Source organism: Scomber japonicus, chromosome 6 (genome assembly GCF_027409825.1).
Source record: "Scomber japonicus isolate fScoJap1 chromosome 6, fScoJap1.pri, whole genome shotgun sequence".
Lineage (NCBI taxonomy): Eukaryota > Metazoa > Chordata > Actinopteri > Scombriformes > Scombridae > Scomber > Scomber japonicus.
Genome location: NC_070583.1, coordinates 10,480,422 through 10,497,183, shown reverse-complemented (window position 1 = coordinate 10,497,183; position 16,762 = coordinate 10,480,422). Strand labels below are relative to the sequence as shown.

General features: G+C 43.5%; 1 protein-coding gene across 2 annotated transcripts in view; it reads right to left on the bottom strand.

Moving 5' to 3' along the window:
- Positions 1-739: 739 nt before the first annotated feature.
- The window catches only part of sik3 (SIK family kinase 3), a 41,990-nt gene continuing 25,967 nt past the window's right edge, over positions 740-16,762 (bottom strand). The window contains exons 12-26 of one of the 2 annotated variants that reach the window (XM_053321403.1): positions 16,340-16,496; positions 16,054-16,203; positions 15,866-15,939; positions 14,569-14,703; positions 13,072-13,213; positions 9,944-10,063; positions 9,247-9,305; positions 8,919-9,028; positions 8,201-8,367; positions 7,927-8,054; positions 6,390-7,156; positions 6,119-6,273; positions 5,195-5,324; positions 4,948-5,099; positions 740-4,195 (exon numbers count right to left, since the gene is read on the bottom strand). In XM_053321403.1, the coding sequence (XP_053177378.1) occupies positions 4,978-5,099; positions 5,195-5,324; positions 6,119-6,273; positions 6,390-7,156; positions 7,927-8,054; positions 8,201-8,367; positions 8,919-9,028; positions 9,247-9,305; positions 9,944-10,063; positions 13,072-13,213; positions 14,569-14,703; positions 15,866-15,939; positions 16,054-16,203; positions 16,340-16,496 (2,416 nt within the window). In that variant the 3' untranslated portion in view covers positions 740-4,195; positions 4,948-4,977. The remainder of the gene's footprint in view (positions 4,196-4,947; positions 5,100-5,194; positions 5,325-6,118; positions 6,274-6,389; positions 7,157-7,926; positions 8,055-8,200; positions 8,368-8,918; positions 9,029-9,246; positions 9,306-9,943; positions 10,064-13,071; positions 13,214-14,568; positions 14,704-15,865; positions 15,940-16,053; positions 16,204-16,339; positions 16,497-16,762) is intronic. The other variant, XM_053321402.1, reaches the window with a different exon arrangement.

Here is a 16,762-nt window from a genome sequence, read left to right as displayed (position 1 = left end):
TACTAGTTTTGAATTGGTGCCTCTGAAGCAGATGTCCAAGCTTCACTAACATCCTCTTGAAATACAGTGTGTTGGTCTGCTGTGACCCGTCTCACTTACTTTTAACAATTTTCCAGTCGATTAAGTTTTCTTAGCTAACCCTAAACCAATTTAAGTAGACATGTAATGAGTGCTAGATTAGTAGGAAGACTTTTTTTTTTTTTTTTTTTTTTTAAATGGTATGATTTTAACTTTAATGGCAGAACAAAAAAAAAAGCGGTCTCAAAAAATGCATTGGTGAAAGTTCTATTAAATAGGTTTACATTGGCAATCATATCCTGTCACTAGAGCCCCTGGTAATGACACTGCTAAAAGTGTCCATTGTGTTGTAATTAAAGAGTTATCGCTGCAAAAAGACACAACTCATGACCTTTTTAAATTATTTCTTTATTTATATATATATTTATTTATTCATCTCAGTTTGGTTGATATTCTTTTTTATTCATTGTTGTTGCACTTTAGTATTTTTGTACTCAACAGAAATGAACATAAAAACAAAATGACAAAAGAAATAAACTGATAAGTAAAAATAAAAACAACAACAACAAAAAAAAAGAACCTAAGAAACAGGAGTGGAGCAGAGAGCTGGCTTGCTAAGAAGGGAGGCTGGGATGGAGAGAAAAAGTCAGAAGGGAAGGGATGGAGGAGGTGAAAAAAAAAAAAGGAGGGAGACAGGTCTGATTTAAGCAGATGTGCACGTGTGTGTGTGTGTGTGTGTGTGTGTCTGAGAAGCAGCTCTCTCCTCCCCATTACATCTGAATCATCTTGCAGTGCTTTCCATTCACTCCTGCTATCCCTTCCTGTGTGCAGCTGCTCTTCCTCCCCTCCAACACACACACACACACACACACACACACACAGACCTGAAACAACCGTTTGTGTGTCATGTTACTCGAGGTGTGCAGCCTCCAGTCTTTAATTTTAGAGTTTCTATCCTGCCATGGAACAAGAGAAGTGCAATGTCTTCCACTCCGGTCGTTTCCTTTCCGCTACCCGACAGGCGCTCCACTCCTCTCTCTCTCCCTTTCTCTCTCTTGCAGATCTCAGTTTTGGCTTGATGCAAACAATGAGAGAAAAAAAAACAAACGAACAGGGAGGACAGATCTGAAAAGAGGAATGAACAGAGAGAGAGAGAGAGAGAGGAAGAGTGCACACTGCTTGCTTACTCCTGTACGCACACTGTCTGCTTGTCAGAGTGAATAGTGGTAAACAGGAAGTGACGCGGTGCAAATGGAAAGCACAGGCGCTGCAATGAAACCGTCTACAGCTCTCAGATGTATACTGCAAATAAGTCAACCATGCAGCCAGGTTTGATGAAATCTGGCCTGTAGAAACATACAAGACGACCTGAAGCTTTATCCTTTACGCCACAGTCTCTGGCTGGCCCAATATAGACTCAATATGCACCGGGGAGGATAAACAATAAAATAAAGAAAGAGGGAGGGAGGGAGGGAGGGAGGGGGGTTTAAGGGTTCCTGTATCTTTTCAATTCTCTGATGTGGTCCCCAGTGTGCTGTAGCCTCCATCTGGCTGTGCTTAAGCTCCACTCAGCATAGGGCGCCATGTACAGACCCTGGTAGGCATGTTTAAGGTGGGCACACCCTGCCATTGCTCTGACTGTAAAGCTTGTATTCCTCTGCTGTGGAAGTACGTCATTCCAATGGTCACCTCCTGAAATGTTTCCCTTTTATATGATGTGGAGGTGAGTCCAGGTGAGTCCAACGACAACAGGATCCGTTAACTGTTCGTGAAAGGCAGACATATCACTATCACCTCCTTGGATCTTTCCTTCCAAGCTAAAGGGTGGGGTGGGGTGGGGGGGGGGGGACTAAAGTAAGGCAGAAATGAAATCAGGGGAGAATAAAAAGGAAGGGGTTGAAGGAAGGGTGTGCGGTAATAGTTTCCTCCTTGGTTGCCGTAGTAACAAGGTTAGCTTGGGAGGAGGGGCCATAGTCTCGTAAGGCGTGGTCCGATCAGAAGCCGATGTGGTAGAAAGGATGGTGGAAGGATCACAGCTGATAGGTAGGGCAGATAGAGAGAGGAAAAAGAAGTGGGGGTCCGGCGGTCTCCACACTTGTGTTTTGGATGATATGTCAGCTATTTTACAAGTTATTCCCTTGTTGTTGTTGTTTTTTTTTTGTTTGTTTGTTGTTGTTTTTTTTAAAGAGTCTTTGTAGCACCCGAACCAACCCAGACAAAGCCCCGGAAGCCTGACCCTGTATAGCCTGCCACACTTAACCCCCTCCCCAATAAACAGAAACAGGCCCAACATCAACAAGAATGACAGTCACAACAACATCAACGACTGAAATGATACTTTAAAAAGCAACACAAAATAATTACTCTCCTCTTATTCAAGTGTCTCGATATAATAATATTAAAAACAAATAAGAACAATCTTTTTTTAAACGACACAGAAAAGAGCCCTGTCTCTCTTATCTCTGTCTTCTTTTGGCTAGAAATCTCATAAAACAAGAAAAAAATGGAAAAAAAAAAAAGAAAACATTTTGAAGACATCCAAAAATACAAATGATAAACAATACCAATATAAAAAAAAGCCTCCCCAACGACATCTAAAAACAAACGAACAAAAAATTAACAAAAAAAAAAAAGAGAGAAAAGATTCAATACAGAAATTGCAATAGCGTTCTATACATGGCATCACTGTACAAGGAAAGGAGCAAATGTCTGGTAAAACTACCCACAATGTAATACACTGTCACTGACATGGGAGAAGAGGATGGAGGGAAAAAAAGAAGAAAAAAAAAAAGGGGGGGGGGTGTAACACAAGGTAGGGGGTGGAGGGGGCAGAGTCAAAAAAGCAGGGTAAACAGCATGACGAGAAAAGAGGCGAGGAGGGGTGGAAACTGACAGAGAGAGGATAGCTTGAACCGAAAGTGCAGAATTACTTTTGTAATTAAAATAAACAATGTTGTCTTCCTTGCAACACAGAATTGTTTTTCCTTTAATAATAATAATAATCATCGTCATCATCATATTCATTATAATAAAACTTCTTTTACAGAAAAACAGTAATAACAATAAGAGTAACAATATTGACCAGAATGCCTACATGGACATTAGCTATAAAAATGAACTTTAAAAGAAAATCTTTTAAAAAAATTAAATGAATGCCAGAACAAGAAATATGACAGAAAAAGAAAAAAAAAGAAAAGAAAAGAAATAAAAGGATGAGAGAGCTGGTTTGTCCTGTGCGATGTCACTGAGCTCCATCTTTGGAGAGAGCGTTTTTTTGTTTTTGTTTTTGTTTTTTTTTTAAGTTGCCTGGTTGGATCCTGACCCAAAAAACACCCACCACCCGGCCCAAAAAGGGGGCCGCCACTACTGCTGCTGCTTCGATTACAGCCCGCTCCGGAATGATCTGCAGGAGGGGGTAACAGAGGAGGAGCGGACTGAACCTCTGCTCACCCCTTCTTCTCAGTCATGCGCGCACACACACACACGCGCACACACTCGCACGCTCACACACACACACTCGCACCTTATGTGAATACTTTGGGTTTGTGGCAGCAGTGTGTATATTGTTGTGTAGTTGGATTCTGTGTTCTTGCGAGTATGACTGTAATCGATCCGTTGGCCAATGAGGCACATGATGAAGTACGCAAACTTTTAATAAGAGGACGCTGGGTGAAAGGGGAGTTTTATAGGTCAGGGTGGCAGGTGGGCGTTGGGTTGGGTGGGCCAGGTTTGCAAGGAGGAGGAGGAGGGGGAGGTGAAGGAGGGGAGGGGGTGGCGGTGGTAGAGGAGGGGGGGGGGGGGGCGGCCCAAGTTGAAAAGAAGGAGGGAGCGGGAACCCCGATCTACCCCACGACGGGAGGGTGAAAAGAAGAGAGCCAGCAGCAATGAATGCTGGATGTCTGTGCAGAAAAAATATGCTGGCACTTTGAGCTTTGAACCCCCGAGGCTCCCCACCTGTGACACCCCACCGCTCTAATGTCTACACACACCCACCCACACTCCCCCTCTATGTATCGCGAGGCAGACTGCCCTCCCAGGGACCGATGGAGACAGACAGATGGACGTAGAGCACCCCCGCTTGGGCAGACGACGGTGGTTTGGCGTGATGCTGCTCAACTCAAGTCAACACAACTCAGGATGGCTGATATGGACCGCTGTACACAGGATACGCCACCTCCTGCAACACAAGGCAGAGGGAGGGAAATAAAGATACAATAATATGAACATTTTTGTGCTTTATTTTACTCAAGTCAGAGTCCAGGTGTCAATCATCCAGACTATATGGCAGGACAGCCCCCGTTAAACTTAAAAGGAGCTTGAGCAATCGGGAGAGCTCATACAGATGTACAGTCTGCAGCTGCCAGAAGTATCTGGACTGAATATTGACTTGAAGGAGCCATTCTTTTTAACTTAAAGTAAATGAATCTGTTTTCACTTTGATAGCTGATCAGTGTTCAAAAAGGCCTAACTACATCTGCTGGGATTCAAACAAAACATAAAAAAGGGAGGATAATATTTTTATAGGTGCTGTATCACAATCTGCAGAGAACATAAATGGATAGTATGCGCAGGAAAAGCAAAGAAAGGCTGGTGATGAATGTAAAATAAACCATTAAAGAAAAGGTCAAAAGCACTTAGTCAATGATTATCACAAGAACTCTATAAAAATGAGTTTTACAAAGTCATTTATAGGATGATGTGGAACCAAAAGGAGTCTGGCTGACAGGCTTTGGCAGCACTCCCACTCATTTGGAATTAAAGAAGTTATTATAGCTTGAGGACACACACAGAGGCCTTAAAGCTAAGGAACATCTTTCAATATGTGATATTGTATGTATATGGTATGTGTTTGTCCTACTAAAGCAAAAATATTACTTTTTGACATATGAGATGGTTAAGTTAAAAAGTTAAGTTAAGATAACCACTTACTACCAACTCGTTACTGCTTGTGTACCTGTGCTAGACCCCAGCCTGCTCCATGCTGTACTGCAGGTCTGGGGGCTTGTAGCTGAGGAGCATGTCACTGGTGCAGGAGGAGGGGTAGCAGGCTGCCGCATGGAGCTCCCCTTCAACATCACACACTGCATGAGAAATACATACGTGTTTTTACTCCTGTGGACAAAATAACCCCAAAAGTAGATAAAACGTTTGAGATGAATGCACTTCTCCTACTGACCTGACTCTTCCCGCTGGTGCAGCTGCTGGCTTCCTGTCAGTGACGTCTGGCTGAGAATGTCTGACATGCGAGCGGAGCTTAGCGCTTTGCCGGCCAAAAGGCTCATCCCAGACATGGGATCTGCCTGATCCTGGAGAGAGAGGGAGAGAGTGAGCAATTTTAAAACCAAATGATAGGGACGTGGCTCAGAAGGTACAGCAGATCTTCCCACTGATTAGATTGGCAGTTTGATACCTGGCTCCTCCATGGCCAAGTGTCCTTGGGCAAGATACTGCGACCCAAATTGCTCCGGAAAGGCTGTGCCATCAATGTGTGAGTGTGTGTGAATGAGCATTAGACCTCCTGATGAGCAGGTTGGCACCTTGCACAGCGGTCTCTGCCATCAGTGAATATGTGTGTGTGTGTGTGTGTGTGTGTGTGTGTGTGTGTGTGTGTGTGTGTGTGTGTGTGTGTGTGTTTGTGTGTGAACGGGTGACTGTTGGCATGTATCGTAAAGCACTTCGAGTGGTTGGAAGACTAGAAAGGCGCTATATAAATGCAGCCCATTTACAATTTGATACTTAATGAAGAGCTTGTAGCTGTTTATGAGTCAGAACTTTGTTTGGATGACTGGGTATTCAGTGAGCCAATGTCCCCAAAAAACATTTTAATGAGTATGACTTCTAGGTTCATTCAGTCATGAAAACATTTGCTTGCTTCCTTTGGCTATCATCCTGCTGCATGGGCTCTATCCAACACTGTGCAGGCAAGCAAAATACCATCCACTTAATATATGATTGTTCCTGCCAAACCCTTTTGCAAGGTTTCACACTTCAAATATAACAAAAATTCCAGTTTAATTAGCAATTTATCATGCTGTGGGCTTCCTACAGCTTTTCGTGACAAAGTGTGGTCTGTATAAACTAGGAGTAGACTTTCACTCACATAGGCATCATCACAGGTCTGGATGGTGTGGTGGCGCTGTAGTTGTCCTCTGGACCTGTAGGCGTCACCCTGAGCACCTCGCGAATAGCCTACACCATTATGATCAGGCACCTCCATGGCCTGTCCCGGGGGTCTGCACTCCACATGCTCAGAGTCTGACAGAAAAGATGCATGTATGTAATATTAATATCAGAGTTGTCTTAAAGTCAGCGACACAAGTTTAAAAAGGTACACAAAGTTCTGTAACTGCTGCGTGGTCAGCAGGTCTTACCTCTAGATGCTGGAGGATTCCTTATATAGCCATGTCTGTGTGTTGGGGAGCTGTAGGGTGGGGTGCCTCCTCGGGGAGGCCCCAGGAGCTCATGACCTTCCCCTGCTTTGGCCAGCAGGCCCTCGTGTGTGTGGTGGTAGCCAGCTGGCACGTCATCCTCCTCCATGCTCTCTGAGTGAGGCAAGCTGGGACATGGAGCCTGGGCTGGGTGCTGCTGCGGCTGCACCTCCGGGGGTCGGATCTGGAGGAGGTGGTGGTAGTGTTGGCCTCCCGAGGCAACCTGCGGCGCCGGTGGTTCTAAGCTCTCACCCTGGCTTAGCTGGCGGAGAAGCAGCATCTCTCCATACTCTTGGGGGCCACCGCTGGGTTGTGTGGGGGGCGCCGGGCCCGGCCGAGGGCTCTGTCTCTTCAGCAGGGCAGCTAGGTCCTGCGGCGGCAGCCTGGGGTCGGCGTGGCCTGTTAAAGAGTGACGGGGGGACAGGAGGCCCTGCAGGGTGGGGGTTACGTGCTGTTGTGGGGGGCGGTAGTCCAAAGGAGTTGGGGAAAGCAGGGCCTGCTGTAGTGTAGATGGGGTGCCATAGCTGCCGGTCCCCACCGCCCCGCTCTGATAACCTTCCAGGCCGGGGACTTTGAGGGAGGTTCCCTGCAGATAGGGGCTGTAGGAACCGACCACTCCGGAGGCGCCTCGGGAGGTGGCGTCGCTAGAGAAGAGGTGGGGGTTGAACTGGGCCTGGTCATAGCCTGATGTGAAGCGGCCAAGGCTGCGGCTAAATAGAAGGAACGCAGATGATCATTAGCAAAGCGTCGTCAAAACATGAACACTCTCCCAAAACTATTTACTTGGTGACAATTCATCTGCTAGCTTTCAACAATCTACAGCAAGTCTGCATGAATTCACTGCACACAGACAGTCTAACAAACACAGGTTTCAAGTATTCACTGAAAGAAGTGAAGAAACTCTGATTAAGCGCGTGTGTGTGTGTTCAGTTACACATTCTCTCAGTGAAGGTAGTCCTAGTTATAAAGGGTCTATTTAAGAGCTGTGGTGATGTCAAAAGTAGTTCAACTTTTGGGACCTCTAAACATACTTCCAAAAATATTCAGATCCAACCACTCACCCAAATGCAATGAGGTGGAGAATATGTTGATGATGTCATCTCAGCCAAGTCGAGGAGGGATTTTCATTAATTTTGTTGTCAGTGGTAACTAATAATGTTCTCATAGTCTGCACTATCAAATGTAAAATATCTGGCCTGAGCAACAGTATTACTGTTATTACTGAAGTTTCATAACACATTATTTTTTTTATAAATCAGTGGACATGGCAGAAATAAAATACACAAATAAAACAGTAACATATATTTACAATGAGATGAATAAAAATACAACAAACACAATGACGGTATCCGTTCAGAGTGGTGAGATCATGAAAAGTAATAAAACTAAAATGAAAATAAACAAGACACAGAAACAGTCCATCGGTTTTATGGGGTTTGGCAACCATCAGGGGATGCAGTGACAGGACGGGTGGGGTCACCTGTGCGTCTCGGCGTTGTCTGCACTCAGCTGCTTCCCGAGGACTCTGTGTCCACATGGCGTGGACAAAAAGCTGCCTGGTCTCTGCGCCCCACCTCCCAGTTCCACTTCCTGCACCTGAATGGTCACCTGAAGAAAACAGGCAACATTGCTTTGAATTCATGTTTTGTGCCTGTTTGTAACAGTGGTTGTGTTAATAGTTTAGTTAAGCTGCTGCCCTACAGGCAACCATCCCCAAAGACAAAAATGAAATGTTATTGGATCTTAGAAGTCACCTGCTGTTGTTGAGGTACACCTGGTGCCAGCGGGACAGTGGGGCGGGCAGATGCTGCCTGCTGATTGGTTGGTAGAGACATTCGAGGCATGCCTGTGGGAGGTGGGCTGCCACTCTGGCCCTGGAATAGTGATGGAGCACCGTGCTGGTACTGTACTGACGATGGACCTGACAGGATGGGAGAAGAGTCACGTGAGCGAAAACCCATTAAGATGCCATCATCATCCGAGTTCTCTTTGATCCACCAAAATCCCTCAGCCAATGACACAGAAGAAACAATTAGGTTTTCCTCTCCAGACAGTATGACCCGAGGAAGTCTTGCCTTCAATGATTCATAAACCCTTTCATTTTTCATTCCCTGAATACTGTCTATTAAAGTATGTGTGGATGGGTGCAACATAGCTTCTAATAGATTATTCATAACACCCTGTCAAAAGTGAATGCATGTCAGATGTCTGTGTTTGTATAGAGATGAAAAAAGCTAGTGAGAAATCATACTTAAACATTGTCAAAACACTGATTAAAAGTAAATTGCACATCCAGCGATTCTGATGCCTAATATCCATTTCAAAACAACAAATAACCTCAAATCACCTCTATAATAGTGACTAGCCAATTATGATCAGTGGATGACTGACTGGTGTATGTGTACTTAAACCTCCCCCCTAGCCAAGTTCAAAACACCTACACCAGTTACAGGGTACAATTGTATTACTAACCATGCCCTTGCATTATGCCTGCAGAGCCAGGCGGAGGGCTCTGATTGGGCTGTCTGAAGAGATGGTTGCTGGGATGTGTTGGCGGAGGGCTGGAGGGCTGGATACGCAACCTGAGGGAGGACGGGACAGAGGGGGAGAGGAGAGAAGAGAAGAGGAGAGAAAGAGAGGGAGAGGAGAGGAGAGGAGAGAAAGAGAGGGAGAGGGAGAGGGAGAGAGAAAGAGAACAATGATGTAACACTTCAGTCGATAGCACTGCACCACGGTATCAAGTTCATTGTTCACCGTTCAATAGCTGATGAGTAATATGTGTGTGTGTGTGTGTGTTCACCTCTGGAGCTGGTGGGTTAGGTGACTGGGCTGGCTCTCTCCATGGCCTAAAGACAGACCCTGCAGGTACAGAGAAAACCAAATTTGACTTGCCAATGTTAACCAAAGTCTTAATTTTATCAAAGACTTCATTTTAACACCTGACTTTGATTTTTTTGTGTGTCTTCTAATGAAAATGTATATTAGTTTCAGTCAAATTTTAAAACTAAAAAACACATTTTAGTCTAATTTTTGTTTTGCGTTTTCAGCTACAGCTGATGCCATCTTTGTTGTGTACGGTTACTGTGGTTACCGCTGTCACTCTCATCTATTGTGAAGTGAGTGGAAAAAACACTGTTTGCTTGCTAACACGCACACAGTGGCCGTGTCACTCTGCAGTTATACAACAGGCTGACTCTCCTCAGCAAACAGTAACAGATAATGATACGAGTTGCTATAAGCCTTCAGAATGCAATATAACAAATACTGGAAACTAAAAACACATCATAAGATAATGCCAGTATGATTTAAGTCCATTTTATTTGTATAGCCTAACATCACAACTCACAAATTTGCCTCAGGGGGCTTTGCAATCTGTCTAGTGATACAGCATCGTCTATCCTTGGACCCTCAACTCAAACAAGGAAAAAAGTGGAGAGATGGAAGATGCAGTTAAAGCTTTTTTAAATGACATCTTTATGCTGGCTGTGTGTTCATACCTGGATTTGCTGGTGGAGGATTTGTTGCTCTTGCTGGTAGAGGATATGCTGTTGCTGAGTGTGCTCCAGGAATCGCTCATCCTGCTGGGCAGCATACATTTTCTGGAGCTGCTCACACTCCTATTGAAAAAAAACCCCAGAATATTAAATCTACATACAAAAGGGAAGTCATTTAAATTACACCGAAAGAAGCGTTGGATCTTAGTAATGGCGGCAATTTTGTTTTCCTTTCCATTCGTGATAGTTGATGGAACAAATGGAGTTGTATGTTTACTGAGAAAATGATGAGGCATTATGTAGTGAGTGTTAAAATGTAATTAGTCAGTGTAAAAATGCAGTGTGGTAATTTATCAACAGTAATTATTGCTTATCTGTAAGAAATCACCATCTTGTTAACAACTACAGCTGCAGCAAACGTCAGTACCAACTGTCACATCTAAGCAGTTTTAATGCAAATTCTACTCTGTGTACTTAGCTTTAACATTCAGAAATGGCACTCTGATGTGGAGATGTCTTTTAAGTACTCTGTCATGATGACAACCACAACAGGTTTGCCAGCTTGTATGACCAGCTGCAGCATGTTCTCCGATGCCGTGTAATCATCCCTGCTGCTTGTTTACTTCTACTTTCTGCGTAGTTTTAAAACCTACACAACACTTTTCCAGGGTGAAGGTCGCGTGTTATTCTTTGCCCGTATTAACCCTCTTAACACTTGAGAGTAATGGTAATCCCAGCGCGTCACTGCATGCCAGCAATGAAGCACCCACCACAAACATGATGATTATCCCTCTACCCCCACCGACCTACGCCTACCCAACTGGTCTCACTGTTACGGTGGATGATGTGATGTCTAAAGAAGTAGCTTGAGGTTTACTCAGGTCAAAGCACACGTTTGACTTCACTTGCGTCAAGATTACAGTAATTGAGTTGGTATTTAATAGCTACATTGCTCAGTCAGTTCATCTACTTTACACATTTGACGTCACTTGATTACTAACTGAACAAACAAGATGAGGATTAGTGAATTGGTGAATTAGTGAAATAATTTTGATGGGATACGTTTGTGTCTCCCTGTGTGTATATTTGGGTGTAAAAACTTAAAAATCCCTCATATTGTGTGGTGCATTTAAAAGTAATGAGTTATTCATTTTGATTTTACATAATATTATCTCAAAATATCTCATGAATGTTTTTCCTTTGTATGTTGACAGCTCCAGATACTTATACTGATTATATATTGTGTTGTATAATAGTACTGCAACTGATTATCCTTTTCATTATTTATTAATCTGCCGATTATTTGTTCAATTAGTCATTTAATCATGTAGTCAATTAAATGTTTCAAATGTAAGTCTCCAATGTTAAGATACTCAATTAACTGCCATGTTTGAGAAGGAAAAAAAGAGCAAATCTTTACATTTAACAACCATCAAACTTTTGTCATTTTTGCTTTAATAAATAACTTAAATGTTTAATTGATTATCAAAATAGTTACCAATTAATTTTCTGATGATTGACTAATCAATTAATTGATTAACTGTCACAGGTCTACTTCATAAGGAGCCAGATTTAAGTTAACTTAATTAATGGTTGACTTAAGTTCACTTCCCATCCCTATTAACCACCATTACTATCAAGACGCCACTGGTGTTCATCCCTGTCCCATCCATACTGTTATCTGCATAGTTAAGAAAACTACAGACAAGGTGTTAAATTAAAAGAAAAAAACTACATAAAGTGTCTTACTAAGGTGCTAGATGTGCTGCAAGGACAGCTTTAATCACTTTCACTTTTTCACTTTTAGCACTGATTCTACACTCTTTCAAGATGACAACACCCCCTATAGATGAGGGCACTGTCATCCTAGTAGAGACAACTCGTATCAGGATGGAAATGTTTCATCACAGAATGATAAGGATCCCCTCATTTTAGGGGTCAAGTGTTCAGACCTGTACCAGTATTTCCTTTAATTTGTCCCCCGTCTGTATGTCGCCTGTTTTCACTACAAGATTACTTCACTTTACAGCCTCCCTCGTCACCACTCTCATAATGTTCTATTTCTAGTCCAACGTTTGTCCCAGCGGAGTCCGAGGTGTCTTTTATCATTGTTGCTCACTATTTGTAAGCTTCTCCCCTGTGATAAATCTGAATGTCTTAACATGTAAGACTTATCCTAGAAGCTAGCACATTAAAAAGGTCCTGAACATATTATATCAACTGCAGGGGAAAAGACACCGCTAGGGAGAGATGAGAACGACACAGAACTATCTCTTTTTAAAATCACTGCGACCAGAAATCTACTTAATAAATCAACAGTGGCATAATAAGAAACACAATACCACAATGGTGGATTTTTTCACTAATAGCAGTCCAAGCGAGTGACTGCTATTAAGACTGCTGCATCACAGAATTTACCTCAGCTCGTAAAAGCACACATTTGCAGTGCCAGGGATCTTGGTTGAAATTGCATCACAGTAGCTGCAATGTGTCACAATTTCTACATTTTATGCCCTGAGAGGCAAATTTGTTGCATCACTGTTTGTAAGCACTGAGCTGTCCTCCTATAAGCAGCAGAAAATGCAGATTTGGGGGTTGGGACGGGGAGGGGGCATTGCAGAGTAAATATCAGACTGGTGGAATTTATGAAATCTCTGCACCAGGTGGAGTAATTGTTGAGTTTTGATATTAATCAATAACCTTATGAAACTTCCAGAGACATATTTTCTCCTTGGGTTAAATATTAACATCTCATGGCAAAGAACACTAATTATTTATTGCTTTATGTCATCTTCATTAACCTAACTTTCCTTTTGAATGTGATCCTACCAAAAATGGAGATTTCACATTATTTCACTGGCACATACTCTTCATTTATCTTTTCAAATTACTAGTCTAAACATATGCAGTCAGGGATTGGGTGATACGTTATGCTGCTCATGTCAGAGTTATGGAACACAAGAAGAACCCACATAAAGAGTGAACCAATTTATTTGTTTTCAGTAGGAATGAAATGGAAGTTTTTCCTCTGGTGATTTATGTAATGAATCACAGAATTTATCCTCAACAAAGCAGCTGTTTATACAACTACTTTGCTCATATTTTCCCTTGATATTTAGGCAGCCGTGTACCTGCTTGAGTTGCTTAATGAGGCTGCTGTTCTCTAGATGAGCCTTGAAGGCTTGGATGGAGGTGGCGCCGTCGGAGAACCGTCTGACAGGTGAGAAGCGCTCCATGGGGAGATGAAGGGTGTTACAGTCTTTATAGCTGGATCTGAGGAGGGGACCGCAAGGAGCAGACGCGCGCGCGCACACACACACACACACACACAATCATACAGACACAGATGAGAGACAGAAAACAGACGCATTAGGAGCATGAGCTCTCCAAAACTTCACACAATGGACCTGACAGTGATATATTAAATGTGTAGAAAACATGAGGACCTCTACATTCACACAACTAATATGATTCCAGGTAACAGCTTTAAATGATTACATCAGTGTCCATCATGACAGTGACAGTGAAGTTTTGTGTCACTTTTAAACCCTTCACACATCATCTCTGAAGTTTCAGGAAGAAAAAAAAATTACAGTTGATCATCGGTAGAGATAAAAGACACTGTATACATACCATTCTGAATGGAAGTTTGTTTAAGGGCAATGCTGCCAATATATGACATAACAAGAATGCTTCTTGAGGCTTTTCTACAAATAAGCTCTGTCCTTAACTTACCATCGATGACAGATGTTTCTCTGTGAAGTGAGAAGGAGATAAACTACTTTTCATAGTAATGTATTGGCATGCTTTATAAAGAACTTATTTAGTAGATAGGGTGATGCAGCTGTCATTTTCATCAAGAAATCAAATGTACTTAAAAACAAAAAAAAAAACACAACACAACAAGCCAGCAGATCACACTGTCAACTTGCCAAAAAGTACTTGATGAACAAAGATGGAGCTTCTACTTCTCCAACTAAAGTTTTACACATCAACTGAAGCTCAACAATCTGTGATGTGTTCAGACACACATTTATATAGCTCAAGACCCATTTTAGACAACAGGTTCTGCATATCACTGTATGTTAATACAAAAATCCACAATAAAGAATAAATAGGCCCTGTGTCTCAAAAGGCTTTCTAAACTGAGTTTGAGGAAGACAATACTTATTCGGGACAACAGCTAGAATAACTGCAATAACAACATCAAAATATGACTGGTATTGGAGAGAAAACAAACAATGGTAAAGATTTAGCTTTGAGTTGCTCACACAAACACAGAGTGCTAAATCTGATTTAACCTGTTTAATATATCCTCTTTCCAGGTTGGAGGGCAAGAAACTGTTAATTTGAATGGTGCTTTACTGATGATGCGGAGATATATCAATCATGTGCCACACCCTCCAACACCACTACTGACAAAAATATCCTTCCTCTATGAAAGGTGCAAGACCTCCGCCAGGTGTGAGTACATCATCATCAGTGTGTGTGTGATCAGCAGTATGTGCAGGAGTGTGTGTGAGAGAGAGATAAGGACAGAGAGTTAGGCGTAATATGCCCCTCATTTGATGCGTGACAGTCTGAGTGTGTTTGTGCATATACAGCTCGGACCGGGCGTGTCCCCTCACCGGGTGTGTGTGTCGGGGACCCAGCCCGCCCTCTGGCGGGGGCCCTGGGGACGCTGTGAGTCTGCTGCGGGCTCGCCATGCGATGTGCTCATGAGCGTGTGCGTCGTGTGCCGCTTGGAGCGGTTCGCCAGGTACCTGGGCCGCAGGGAGGGGGGAGGACGGGGGTGAGGGTGGGAGACAGGAAGCAGCGCTGGTCAGCTCTCTGTCCTCATTGGCTAATGGAGACGGGGGGGAAGGCCCACCCCTTTCCACCTCTGCCAATGGGTGCCATCATTCATATCATCTTAGCCAATCAGAAAAACAAAATATAATATTACACCATAGATGGATGTTAAAGCTTATGGGCATCCCGCAACCCCCCAGCTTCCAATTTAAGAATTGGACTGGTTGCCATGTTTTATCATTGCTTTTGCAAGCTTCAGAGTTAGCAAAGCTGTGTGAGAAAGAGTGAGAAAGTCAGGAGAATATTTTGGCACTGACTGAAATGAGAAAGATAAAGAAGCTCTTGGCCAAAGAGTTTGAGAGATAGGGCGACTGGATTTGGTAGCAGATTCAGTTTGGAACTGTGGAAGAAGGCACTTGCACGATGGAGAAAGGAGGAGAGATGGGGTAAGCACCACAGCAGAGTGGCCACCTCCCGTGGGGGAAAAAGCAGAGCAGCCTAAAGGCACTCACTCCCAGCAACCCAGGACACCAGCGAAGTCTACAGAAGGTGCTGTCTGAAGAGGACCAGCTGTGAAACCCTTACCTGGACTTCTGAATCAACAACAAACCTGCTCCTGTCTTTACCCTCATCCTTCCATGCCAGAGCTCTTAATTCTTTCAACATGTCTATAAACCTCCAGTACATGATCTGGTATTTTCTGTCTTAATCCACTGTTTTGTTTTGTTTCCCCGGATTTGACACAACCCCTTCATCTCCCTAAAGTGTGCTGGCTAAGCTTACAGGACAAGAAATATTGTATTGCCTCATGCATTTTTGACCTGTAAGAGGTTTGTTTACATAGCAGGTGGGGATGCAGATCTGTAGTCATTATTATAGTTATTCAATTATTTGATGTGGGATCAACCCTTTAAAAGAATATTTGCAAAGGCAAATGCAACAAATAAGAACTTAAAATACAGGCTTTGAGAAAATTATATTTAAAAAAAAAAAATCTAGCCTAGTCTCTAACTCAACATTCACAGAGAACCTGCTGATCTGTTGTCACAGGCTACGGGCCTTCCAGAGTATCCAGTTTAGACAGCAGCTCTGTATAGAATATACCCATCGCTCAAAACCGTCACCGTGGGTTACCTCTGTACTGCTTCTTGGTCTGGTTCTCCGTCTGAACCCTCCTCATCCACCGGAGCTACAGCAGGGATAGGGTGCTAAGAGAGGCAAAGAGTTTACTGGTCAAGACTCCTGCAGTTTACTTAAGAGGGAAAAGCTACAATTTGCACTCATACAGAAATCCACATCCACGGGTAAACGTCTGTACTCACCGGACTGGCGACAAGCGGTGAGGGCCCCCGGGGCCTCTTGAGGAGCTGGGCGTGTAGCTGAATGTTGGCCCCGCCGTCGGAAGCTCTTCGACCCAGAGGCCCCATGCCGTTGAGTAGCTGCAGAGTGGGTGGCTGCAGCAACGACTGCTCCTGAAGGATTAGCGGACACATGAAATCAGATTGGGAGGGAAACTCAAAAATTCAAGACACTGAAGCTTGCTGCAAGTTAACTGATGGTCTTCTGATGCCAAATGAAATACTTAACACCCAATCTAACTGACTGTACCTTGTACTCTAACTGCTGTGTGGGCTGCAGGCTCTGTGTGGGCATGAGGGTGTGCATTTGGCCCATAGTGGGGGCCAATGGGGGGAAGGGGGGCTGGGGCGCTGCACCTCGGGGGAAACCTGGTGGCAGTTTCTGGAGGTCCTCCTGCATCTCTGTCCTGTGAGAGAAGGACAGAAAAGAGTCAATGGATAATTTGATGTGCTTTCAGTACAGCAGAAAGCAGTTCATATACCTGTTCTTATGTCGTGTTTGTGTAAGATGATTCAAATGCACCTTTATTAACACACTCTCCACTATCCCTGTATTCATTTACCCACCAATAAACACTTCCTATTTTTGATTTCCCAAAGATTAATTGCAAAGGTTATAAAAAGCCACCAGCCGTTACAGTTGATGGCTTTAGAACAGCCATCAGTAAGCTGG